The sequence below is a fragment of the Canis lupus genome, chromosome 22, assembly GCF_048164855.1.
Source record: "Canis lupus baileyi chromosome 22, mCanLup2.hap1, whole genome shotgun sequence".
NCBI lineage: Eukaryota > Metazoa > Chordata > Mammalia > Carnivora > Canidae > Canis > Canis lupus.
In genome coordinates, this window is record NC_132859.1 from 1,608,848 (window position 1) to 1,621,406 (window position 12,559).

Sequence of the window (12,559 nt, forward strand, 5' to 3'; positions counted from 1 at the left end):
TATGTCAGTACTTTTACATCAACCACCCCCCTCACCCCCAAAAGAAAAAAAATCCTGTCCCATTTACTTTTATAGATCAATCAGAACAAATATGCAAGTAATAATTACAGGCTTGACTGAACTTTTTCAGATAATTGAAAAACATTATCTAGCTAATTCTATGAGGCTAGTATATATGTGATATCAAAACAAGAAAAGGACAACATAAGGAAGGAAAATGCCAGCCCATTTTAATTATGAACATAGATGCACAAATCACAAATAAAAATGACTCCAGCAATGCTTAAGGAAAATAATAGTTAATATTTGCTGAATGCTTCCTGTGTACCATTTTCTGGTCTTTTAACTCATGTAATCCTCCCAATATCTTATGAGGAAAGAACTATTGTTATCCTCATTGTATAAAATTCACAACGATTCGGTTGAGTTTGTCCCAGGAATATAAGAATGTCTTAATATTCAAAATGTAATTCCCCACAGTAAAAGACTAAAAAGTCATGCGATCAGTAAGAGCAAAAATTCAGGACCCATGTATGAAAAGGAAGTTTTTTGAGAGCTAAGAATTTTGCAGAACTTCCTTAAACTGTTTAAGGGAATATCGTATATGTATATATACATATGTATATAAAATTATTATCTATAATTAAGAGACTACTATATATACACCTACATACATATGTATATCTTCTTCTTTTGTAAAATTCAAAGTCTGTCTATGGCAAAAAAAAAAAAATCCCTACAAACTAGTAATAGAAAGGAACATCCTTAATTTAATAAAATGTATCTACAAAAACCTACAACTAAAATCACCCTTAATGGGAAAATACGAAGTTCTTCCCCTTGAATTAAAAATAAGGGCAGCCCGGGTGGCTCAGTGGTTTAGCGCCACCTTCAGGCCAGGGTGTGATCCTGGAGACCCAGGATCGAGTCCCACGTCGGGAATAAATTAATAAAATCCTTCAAAAAAATAAAGTAAATAAAAAATAAAAATAAAAAATAAGACAAGGATGTCACTTAGGTAACAAATTTATTTCAGCTTAAATAATATCAGAAGTAATTTAGTATTTTGTGACATCACCTTTTCAGGGTGGGAGTCATTTTTCAGTATTCCTGAATAATTCTCCAAACTTGTTCTTTGCCATGTAGATGCTTAGGAGAGCCTGCCTGGTATTGGCATATGACAGCAGTGCTGAGTACAGCATCATTTAGCACATCTTTTACCCAGGAGGCTGACAATGTTATTGGAGAACCTGCAAATGAGGATATCTCCAAGTGGAAGGGGTTACTTGAGGGCATCTAGGGAAACCCTTTCCAAATTTTGCTTTGGATCTCTGTGATGCGCGCATCACTACCTTCAACACTAAAAGCAATGATGTCTCTTCCTCTGCATTTCTGAATCAGTGGACGTAATAAGGAAATACGCCTCTCCGTCAGCGTGCCCGTTACCCGGTCCTCTGGCACAGACCACAAGATGACCTCAAATGATTGGAAACTTAAGTAGAAAGTCTTTGGAAAGAAAATGTAATATTGTCTCAGCAAGAGTCCAAATTCCTTTCTGACTTACTGGCAATACTCTAGAAGAGACTGTCTAGTTAATTATGATAAATTCACCTCATTTCTTTCTCTATGTGAGACAACATTTCAAGCCACTGATTGGTGAGCTGTCTCTGAAAATAGAGATAAAAAATCAACCTCTCATTTATTATGGTAGTAGTGATATGGGCCACATAGGCTGAGGTGAGGCCTAAGTAGATAAAGAAGTTATACTTTGCACAATGCCGGGCACGTAGTTCATCCAGGGTTACAGCGATTCTTCTTATCATTATCATAATCAACATCATTGTCGTTGTCATCCCTAATTGGGCATCTGCCATGTACCGGGGCCATATTAAAATATTAAAGGCAGAACCGGATTCATCTGTGGAGTTTATAATCCTTGGGGAGATACTTAGCCATTAAAAATTCATAATACAATTATTCTTAAAGAACAAAGTTTTTAAGTTCACCATATTATAGGTTGTTGAGAAAGAATGTATTAATCCAATTTCCAGGAAACAGGCTGCTAAGCAATCTTATTAAGAATATTCAAACTGAATAATAATGCACATAGGGAAATATTAAAAATGATGCTCTACGACGCCAACCAAGTGTGGATCAAGAAATAGAGACACGTCTTGAGACAGAAAAGGGCCTCTTCTGAATTGTTAACCAGGGCTGGGATCAATTGCAGGCCAGGGTTTGCACCTTCTTGACTCCACCAGCAGATGTTGCTGTGAAGTAAAATAAGGCCTTCCCAGCGAGGAACACGCGGGCTGGCCTCTGAGAATGATCCGCAATATAAGGGAATTTTTATATTCCCTTATTTGTTTGTATTTTTTGCACCTTTGCTTCTTTTTTAAATTTAACCCACTGGGAACGACTTGGAAAAACTTTTTTAAGGACAACTTTCATTTCAAATGTCATGTTATGGTTTACAAAGTACTATTAGATACGCCATCAGTTTTTTTTTTTTTTCGCCATCAGTTTTTATGTCATTTTCATAATAACCCTTCTGTTAGGGAGGCAAGTCCTGTTATCGCTAATTTCTTGGCTAATGTGAGACTCAGAAAGATTAGCTGGCAGGCCGGGCTTCTAGATGGTCGGCGATGGTGCTCTAGGATTCGAATGGTGAACTTCCCAGCCCGAGCCCAGCACGCTTTCTTCCACGGTCCAGATCTATAAAACTGAATGCAAGCATCAATAATCTCAGTTTTCCAGTTCATTGAATCCACAAATATAGACGTGAATGTTTATAATCACTCTGCCCAAGATTTTTAACTTTTTGAGTGCTATTTGTTAAGTGGCTAAAAGACAGTTCTGGAAACATTTGGCCTTAGTAAGCTTCTGAAGGAAGAGCTTCCTGATACAAAATTTAACAAAAAAGTAAAATATCAGTGATAATTTCTTCTCTTTGCAAATGTAATTGTTAAAGTGAAGTTAACTAAGTAATTGTAAATACCAAACTCTAAAATTCTGCAATAGACCCTTTGTAGTAAAAGGTTCTGAATAGATTTTTAAAGGAATTAACATTTCACTAAATTTTAGATTATATTGGACAAGGAAAATGTATCAACTGTATTTTGTTCATATATTCATATATCCCTCTGCAAAAATATTGTCCTGACGCCCATACATATGTAGGTACTAGAGTAACAAAGTGACGGACTGTCACCATTTGCCTAGAACTGGAGTTTTCTGGGACATAGGACTCTCGGTGTGGAAGCTGGGACAATCCCAGGCAAACCAGAACAGTTGGTCACACGAGCACATGCACATAATATTTTATATTTTATATTTTATATATATAATGCATTTTTTCCTCGTAGTGACTTGAGTCATCTTACAAAATTATTTAATAATGCTGTGATATAGGGATGCCCTTAACAACCATTCTGGCAAATGAAACTCTTTGCCAATGTGCCAGACTAAGCCAGCATACTGATACTTCTTTATAGAAATTTTATCTCCGTTTTATACATTTCTTACCTCTTCCTTTTGCAAATATTATGCATTACGGAACTCATTAAATGATATTAAGAAAAAAAAAAAAGCCAGATAGCCAACAACTGAGAATTTGTAAAATGTATTTTCTTTTTTTTTAATTTTTATTTATTTATGATAGTCACAGAGAGAGAGAGAGAGAGAGAGAGGCAGAGGGAGAAGCAGGCTCCATGCACCAGGAGCCCGACGTGGGATTCGATCCTGGGTCTCCAGGATCGCGCCCTGGGCCAAAGGCAGGCGCCAAACCGCTGCGCCACCCAGGGATCCCTGTAAAATGTATTTTCTAAGTGTAGTCTCTGAATGCTTTGAGGAGATAAAGTGTTTTTTCAATTTTTTAAAAAAATTGTTCTCCTGGATCATATTAGGTGATCAAACACTAGTGGATTTTTTAAAAAATATTTTGTTTACTCATGAGAGACACACAGAGAGAGGCAGAGACCCAGGCAGAGGGAGAAGCAGGCTCCATGCAGGGAGCCCGACGCGGGACTCGATCCCGGGACCCCGGGGTCATGGCCTGAGCCGGAGGCAGATGCCCAACGGCTGAGCCCCCCAGGGGCCCTCACTGGTGGATTTACAGTGACAGAAGTGCCGTTTTCTCCCTGTTAAAGCAGCGCAGGAAGAGGCAGCCCAGGCCTGGCGAGGCAGCTCCGCACCCGGGAGCCCAGGCGCCTTCCGTGTGGTGGCAGGACCGCCCGCCGCCGAGGTTGCCAGAACTCCTGCCGTCATTGCCCTATTCCAATCAGGCAGAAGGAAGGAGGGAGAGAGAATCCCATTCAGTGTATTCCAGCATCAGCCGGGGCGTCGGCCCCTGGCCGCACCTCGCTGTCACTGATGCTGGGAAACAGAGACTTCACCCGAGTGGACACACCCACCATGTGAACCTAAATTCTGTTCCTTTGGAAAAGAGGGAAAATAGGTCTTAGGAGACGGTCGGAAGTCCCCTGGAACACTTACCCAGGGTTACTGCTGTAGCAGATGAAATTCCTGCTTCTGTAACCCAGCAATTGCTTGGTTTTCTGCTCTCTGCTGCTTCTTTACCCTCCATGTGTAATTCCCATAGAAAAACTAAAAACGCCCCCAGGTTTAGCTCCGTCGGCGTAGGCGTTTGCATGCATTTTGGCCTGCATCGTCTAGGATCTCTTGAGCTGATCTAATTCCTGCTGAGATGTGGAAATTGAAAGCATGCCTGACTCTCTGTTTATGGTCGGGTCCGGCGTTTCTTCTTCCAGTTAAGCATTCCAGTCATGGACATAATGGCTAAAGAAGGATTTACGTCTGGCCACGGTGTAATCTCCAAGGGCCCGAGACTGGCCCTCGGCCTCATAACTGTGTACACTCTTCCTAGAGATCCATCAGGCTGATTTTGCGGGTCTCACAAGCGGGATGAAGCTCGACTGCTATCACGAGCATCCTCAAAGATTCCTAGAATCATGACATCTTATGGCTAAAGGCAGTGAGACCAATCCCCTTGTTTTACTGAGAAGACCCAGAGGAGTTAAGTACCTTGCCTAAGGACACTCAACTAGTCAGTTATAAAATGTGGTTTGATAACTAGTCCCGGCCCTATGCTCCAAATCTCACAAACCAGAGGTGACCCGTGGTTGTCCAGACCCGTCCTTAGGCGAACACATCATCACTGTGGCTCTACATTTGCTGCTGATGTTCAGGAGCAGCTTTGGGATGGTCTTCTCTTCGCCCCAAAAAGCATTTACAGGAGAACACTAGTGTGGCGGAGAGTGACCTCCCCATCTGTAGGGTGAAGGACCTTGACCGTCCTTTCTTCATGCACGAGTAAGAGAATGGGGTACGCTTTAAGGGCAGGAATCATTGTTTTTCCAGATTCTTTGATCTTCCCAGGAATGGCCCTCACCACGGATATTTGGGGAACTCTGATAATTTATGTGTGTTTCTGTGTTCCACAGGGCAGAGTGTCATATGTGGTCAAAGGGACTTAGACATCATTATTTCCTCAATTCCTTGATTTCTCATTTGAGAAAACTAAAATCCAGAGAGATGAACTGACTTAGCCGAGATCAGATTTCTTGCTTATGACTCCTAGGAAGCCAAAGCTTACGACAACTCTATAGTCTGTTCCTACCAATGTCAACTAGAACTGTTTTCTGGGAACTAGCTCCTACTTCAAGAGTGCGGATTTGCTCCAAAACATCTTTTAAATTTAAAATTAGATGACGGGATCCCTGGGTGGCGCAGCGGTTTGGCGCCTGCCTTTGGCCCAGGGCGCGAACCTGGAGACCAGGGATCGAATCCCACATTGGGCTCCCGGTGCATGGAGCCTGCTTCTCCCTCTGCCTATGTCTCTGCCTCTCTCTCTCTGTGACTATCATAAATTAAAAAAAAACAAAAAAAAACAAAAAAAAACTTAAAAAATAAAATAAAATAAAATAAAATAAAATTAGATGACATGGGGTAGTTTTATAAAATATTTTATTTACAGTAGAGCTTTACAAAAATAGTCTTAATAAAATTAATACAAAACCATTTTATAATATAACTTATATAACTATCTTCTCAAAAAAGTGACATTCGATTATGACACATAAACTACATTTGCATTTGTTAAGTCACATCGTAGTATAAATATGTTTCATCATCGTATTTTGTAATCATAAGGTACATGCCAGTTAACAGTGAATAATGGACAGCCAATGTTATTTTCTGTTCCTTCCAACGTAAAAGTCATCTCTGGCCAAAACAAAATTAACCAAAGAAAAGTGAAACAATTGCCCTTCTGTTCCACGACGCAGTCCTTTTTAATTATTTGCGAGTTTATCTGACAGAGACACAGCACTAATCGCAAAGCACCGTGGCGTGAAGTCTAGAAACAACATCCCCTCAAGCATTCCCCAATGCCTTCTCTTCAGCTGTTTATTCGGTAATTTTGCCCAGATAAATAAAGATTGATCTCAACTCTCCCCTTCATTAGTCTCAAGTGTTCTTAACACGCGCTGAGGTTTTCAGACCTTCCCAACTGTCTGAAACGTGAGGTTCTTTCTTTGGCTTCGAGTCGAGCTTCACAACACTCAGGAGACATACTGGGCTCCTCCATGGGGCTGGACCTCGGTGACTCCCCACCCAACCACATTGCCCCGGATGTGACAAGACTCCGCTCCTCCCGACTCTCTTATCTCTTCGTTGCCGAGAACACGATCCCAGATATTGAAGCCTGTGAGCCTTCCAGAAAAGGCTAGCGCTTCGTCGAAGCCGCCACCCACACAGCAGCCGTTCTTTTCTTGGCCAATCTGCAGGATGCCCCCCTCGGGGACCAGGTGACCCGTGGCCATCTCCAGCGCGGCAGCCACCGGCTCACCGTCCACCCACAAGGACACGCGGCCTCTCCTGGACTCCCAGGTGCCACACAGGCGGGTCCACTTTCCCAGGGGAACCGCGGCGTTGGCAACCAGCTTGTTGTGCTCTCCGCCCACCACGAGCACCACGGACTGATAGCTGAGGTACAACTGGATCTCGTACGGGTTTCTCTTGGTGCCATAGGAGAACAGGACGGTTTTGTTTAAAACATCTGTGGCTTTGACCCAGATGCAGGCACTGAAAGACTCAAGCTTCATGGGCGTCACTGGATGCACGCTTCCAAAAATCCTCCTGGACCGCATTGGGAATAAGATGGCGGTTTCACAACCTAGAGGAGCAAGAACGTGACAAGGGTATGAGAGAAAGGGGCGTCCGTTCACAAGTCATCCCAGCATTTAGGGGTCTCCGCCCGGCACTCGAACGACTACAGCTGAAAATCCTATGCTGTGGCCCACCACGACCCGAGCAGCTTCGCGTGTGACCTCCCGTGTGACCTCCAGAGCAAAGGAAAGAGGAATAAGGTCAACTGTCAGGCCTACTCCGTGAAGGCCCCACGTGGAAGGGAGGCGGGCAGAGTAGCCAAATTGTCCCAACTCAAAAAATGGTGGAAACCATGTTTTAATAACTACTTTCCCTCGCAATTAGCTGATGGTCTGTTGCTACTTTTTTTTAATGAAAATGTTAAATGGCCAAGGCCGTGCCCTTGGCCTGCACGTGTTACCTTCAGTGACGCTGTAGTTTCCAAGAACTTAGAGCCAGACTTGTTTCCCTCTTCTTGACTTCACCAAACTTCCATAGAACAACGACAAAAACACCTCTGAAATTCGATGGACCTAGCTCACCCTTTACCTGCTGTCGACGTGTTTTTAAATGGAACTCCAGGGCAGTGCTATTGTTGCTGGAATCGTAAAATACCACGTGCTCCAGACACCTGTGAACTGCAAAGTCTGTCGAAGGCTACCTTCGGAAGCAGCAACGAGCGATCACGATGGCCGGTACTCCCTAGGTCCCAGACACCGTTCTTACCGCCCTGGATGGTTTTAATCCTATTTCTGGACCCTAAGAGATGGTCTTAATATTCCCATTCTACAGATGAGAGAACTGAGGCATAGAGCATGAAGCAACTTGGTTCCACTTTCCAGCTGGTAAGTGGTAAAACGGGGGCTTTGAACTGCGGCGTTGCGGCTGCAGAGGCCGTGCCCTTGGCCTGCACCCGGCCCTGCTTCCCAGGAGGGGAACCCCTGCACTTGGCTAGGAGCGCTGGGATTCCGTCTGTTTTACTAGCAGCAAGCCTGCAGGTTTTGATGAGCCCCCAAATCTCTCCGGGCTTTCCTATTTTCCGTAACGGCCCCTCCCATCCTGCTACCGATCGTCCGCCTCGAAGCAACAAGAACGTAGTGCTCGGGAGAAGAACTGTGAGGCCACGGGTATGCTTAGAAACGCTCCGTTTGTCCACATGCTTATAAATACTATGGAGGCAGCAACAGAAAACCTTTAAGGAAGAGTGAGCTCTCCTAAAGGGCCTGGCCGAGAACATATTTGTGCTAAAGAGCAGTGAGAAGGAGACATTCAGCCGTGGGTGGCTGGGAGCTCAGTAAAGTCCCACCTCAGTTCAGCTCCAGGTCACCTGTCTGGTCAGGGAGCTAGAGGTGCTGAACGGAAGCCCTTCTAGGTGTCTCTGGGAAATGTGCCAAAGCCTTTCATAGGTGAGCTCTGCTTTGTGATAACCTCATAGGCGTAGGAGAGATGAGAAAAAGAATTGTTTTTTTTTTTTTTAATCTAAACGAGGGCTAGCTATTCACTTTATAACAAACTAAAGATTTATTATAAAATAGCTCTGGCATGCAGGCGTCCAGAGCATTTAAAGACCAACCGGTGAGTGAATATACAGACCTTGGAGGCACCCAGCGTCCGTGCAGAGCGTGTTCAACTACGCTAAATGCCTGCAAGTGACTGGGGGGCTACGCTCGGCCCTAAAAAAAACCAAATAGCTGTGGACCTAGAAATAGTCAAAGAAATATTGAGTTTCAAAAAATCGTATCAAAGCACCTACAATACTAAAGCACAAATTGGTCCCGTCACGTTTTTGGTATTCTCTTTTTCACTGAAGAATTTGAATTTTTGAAGATTTTTAAGATTCATTCTTAATGAGACAATCTTTCTTCAAATGAAATCAGTACTTTCTTTTTTTTTTTTTTTCTGTGTTAATTAAGTGAAACAAAGATCACGGAGCAAAAGATCACCATATGCATAACCATTTGAGATATTATTCTCTGTAAAGTCCCAGTAAAGGAGTGTTCAAGAGGGGGCCTACTGCAGTCTAATTAACTGATTTCCTGTTTAAATAAACCCAGGCAGGCAGGATTGCATTCCAAAGCATTCCTTGATGGCCTCTCAGAGACTCAGCCTCCCCTGCAGGCTGCACTGGCTGTGTGAGTTACTGGAGTGGAATTTCGTGTTCACAGGTTTTTTTGTGGCTTTTTTTTTTTTTTTTTTTTTTGGTGGGGACCAGTGATTGAAGCTCTTGATATCTCTTTAAAATGTCAGAAACTCTCTCATGAAATGGCTTTTAACTAATAGGTTTTTCTGATTATATTATCAAAGACCAAACAAAATTAAAACCAGGTTCTTAGGAGGCCGACAACAGAATAATTAGGAATCCCCGAGGAACCAAGCTGGCAGGAAACCAAGAGAGGGGAAATAAAACCATGTGGGTAGAAGTACTATTGGATGGAATAAGGAATTAGCATTCTAGAATTCAGAAATACATCCCTGTCTGCTCTAACCAGTATACAGAGGTGAGTGAAAACTGGCGTTAATTCTTCAGTTTGGGGAGGGGGGGTGCATCATAGGTACAATCACTTTAATATGCTTTGCCAAAGACAAGAAATGTCACCCACTAGAATAGCCACAGAATTATGTTTTGTCTCCTTGTCACTTACACTGAGGAGCTAATCGTGTATTTGGTTTTATGCTTTTCCAGTCTCCGAAACTGTACTGAATAGTCCAGAAAATCTGCTCAGCATTGATAAAGTCCTCCAATACTTAGGAACGACTGACACCCTGCTATGGTTTCTGCAACTTTAAATGAAACATGCTCCCCCACATGCTTACCATTAGGATCCTTGCCCCCCAACAGCTGAGCTGCTTTATGGCCACTCTAAGGAGGGCGGCGCTGCTTGTAAGTCATCCTCCTCTGTTCCCGACGTTCTCAGGCACAGGAAAGCTGTTGTTTTCATACCTAAGTCCCTGATTTTCCCATATGGCCCAACAAAGGATTCCTGCGCCGCTATCTCTTAGAGATTTTGGCCTCCACAAAGGAGTGTTCTTTGGCTCCAAATCTCCTTTCTTTGACCCACCTTTCAAACGTGTTATTTCGGGCCCACATGTGTTTTTTGGAGATCCCTGTAGGATGGCAGGGGAGGAGGGGGGGCGACTTCAAGAAGTCCTATCTGGTTTGAACCGCCTCTCTCCTGTTTGCACCCCCATCCCTGCAAGTCCCTGGGGAGAGGAGGGTTCCCAGTGTGCTCCCGCAGCAGCCCATCTCACTGCGCATGTAGGGCTCCCCCGAACCTCCGGGACTTGAGGGGCCCCCTCGGGGCTGGTCAATCCCACAGGCCCCTTTTGGGGGGAGGCAATCCCGCTAAGCCCTTCAGGGGTCAGGTTCAGTCTCAAGCCTCAGGCTCAGAACCCGCACGCAGGGAGGAGGCAGGGGAGGGGGGGGCGGCCCAGGAAAGGTTCCCTAAAACGCAGGCTGGGCCCCGAAATAGCGCGGGGACCAGAGCCCCCCGAAACCTGGAGGGAGTGGAGAGCCCCGACGGAGCGGCCCCGGGCTCCGCCTTCTGCAGCGCGTTTTGGCGCCGCGCGGGGCGTGCGCAGGTGCGCGCAGGTGCTCGCAGGTGAGCGCAGGTGCGCGCAGGTGCCCCCCGCCCCCCGGGCCGCGCGCTCCCCGTGCTCACCTGCCGGCAGCCAGCGCCCGGCCGCCCAGCCCCGCACGGCGCGGAGGTCGGCCCGCGTGCGCCGCAGCTCCTCCAGCACCGCGCCCAGGGCGCGCCCCGGCTCCGGGCCCTCGGTCGGCGGCGCGCACGGCGTCCCCAGGCGGCCCAGCTCGGCGCGCAGCGAGCGCAGCTCGGCCCGGAGGACGGCGTCGGCGGCCTGCAGCATTGTGCCCTCCCGCGCGCGCCAGTCCTCCAGCATGATGAACAGCTTGTCCCAGCGGCTGAGCTCCGGGCGGCAGGCGCACGGCGGGGCTGCGGCGGGGACACGCGCGTCACCGCCCGCCGGTCCTCGCAGCCGTCCTCGTGGGCCTCGTGGGACCCGCGGAGCCCTGGGGCGCGGCCCAGGTGACCCCGAGCCCCCCCGACCCCGGGCTCCTGCTGCGACCCCCCCGACCTCCCCAGCAGCCCGTCCTCGTGGGGACCCGGCGGGAGCCTTTGGGGTGCGCGGCCGAGGTGACCCCGAGCCCCCCCGGCCCCCGGGCTCCTGCTGCGACACCTCCCCCGACCTCCCCAGCAGCTCGTCCTCGTGGGGACCCGGCGGGAGCCTTTGGGGTGCGCGGCCGAGGTGACCCCGAGGCTCCCCAGGGCTCCTGCTGCGAGCTCCGCCGCCCCCCGACCTCCCCAGCAGCCCGTCCTCGTGGGCCCCGCGGAGCCCTGGGGCGCGGCCGAGGTGACCCCGAGCCCCCCCCGACTTACGGTCCTCCGTGGGCTGCAGGCCGTGGTCGATCTCGTTGTCCAGGTCCACGTACATGAGCTCGTAGTCCCCCGGGCCCTCCGGCGACAGCGCGGAGCAGAGCGCGCACAGCAGCACCGCGGGGAGACGCATCGCCGCCGCCGGGGGACGGGAGGGGAGCGGGCGGGCGGGCACCGGGCACCGGGCGGACACCGGCGGACACCGGCGGCCGGCCCCGCGCCCCTAATAAGCGCCGGCAGCGCCTGCGGGGAGCCGGGGGTCAGCGCCGTCCCGGGGCCCCCCCGAAGCGGGGCGGGGGCGGGCGGGGGCGCGGGGGCGGGCGACCCGGGCCGGCACGTTGCACAAGAGCAGCCCGCCGGGGGCTATGCTGCAGCCAGATTAGCGGGAGGAGGGTCAGAGGGGAAAGAGGTGGGGAAACTGGGCCGGGACCGTCCCCACGAGGGCTGGAGGGGGGCGGGGAGCAGGCCTGGCCGTGCCCCCTCTGCGCCCCGCTCCCGCGCCGCAGCCCTTGGGGGAGCCTCGCCCCTTCCCGCGCGCGGCCTCCCGGGGCGGAGCGGGGCTGCTGCGAGCTGATGCCCAGGGGGACCGGCGTGCGCGGGAGGATGCGGGTGCTGGGGGCGGGCCCGGGCCCAGCCCCAGCCCAGCCCCAGCCCCAGCCCCAGCCCAGCCCCAGCATCTGGGTCCCCCTGCAGGCGCGAGCCCGCTCGCAGGCTCCCCGCAGGGAGGGGCTCACCCACCCGCAAACCTCGAGGAGGACGGCACCGGGGGAGAGGGAAGCGCTGACTTTAGGAACGTTGCTCTTCCTGAGCTGCTGTGAGGTGGAAATTGTATCATCCCACTGGAGATCACGCTCCTAAAGTAAGTTTAGGAGGAACCTCCACGCAGGTTTCCAGAGTGACCGCACCAGGTCACATTCCCACCAACAGTGCAGGAGTAAAAATAAGTAAATTAATTAATTAATTAATAAACAAATAAATAAATATAAATAAATAATATAAAT

General features: G+C 48.5%; 2 protein-coding genes across 4 annotated transcripts in view; one reads left to right on the forward strand and one right to left on the reverse strand.

The window, feature by feature from the left end:
- Positions 1 to 12,559, forward strand: part of VEPH1 (ventricular zone expressed PH domain containing 1) — a 222,416-nt gene that overhangs the window by 38,492 nt on the left and 171,365 nt on the right. The window lies entirely within an intron of this gene.
- On the reverse strand, positions 5,969 to 11,777 carry PTX3 (pentraxin 3). Its single transcript, XM_072792148.1, has 3 exons — positions 11,562 to 11,777; positions 10,827 to 11,117; positions 5,969 to 7,195 (listed from the first exon to the last, which is right to left on the reverse strand). Exons 1-3 carry the CDS (start codon positions 11,689 to 11,691, stop codon positions 6,582 to 6,584), a joined length of 1,035 nt encoding a protein of 344 aa, XP_072648249.1. The 5' UTR covers positions 11,692 to 11,777; the 3' UTR covers positions 5,969 to 6,581.

What these genes read in the sequence shown, in the direction of transcription:
- PTX3 (XM_072792148.1), bottom strand. Translation starts at nt 11,691, where the DNA reads ATGCGTCTCCCCGCGGTGCTGCTGTGCGCGCTCTGCTCCGCGCTGTCG. An exon ending in CCTGCAGCCCACGGAGGACC is followed by an intron (nt 11,118 to 11,561) that starts GTAAGTCGGGGG and finishes TCCCCGCCGCAG; the next exon opens with CCCCGCCGTGCGCCTGCCGC. An exon ending in CGGGCGCTGGCTGCCGGCAG is followed by an intron (nt 7,196 to 10,826) that starts GTGAGCACGGGG and finishes TTGCTCCTCTAG; the next exon opens with GTTGTGAAACCGCCATCTTA.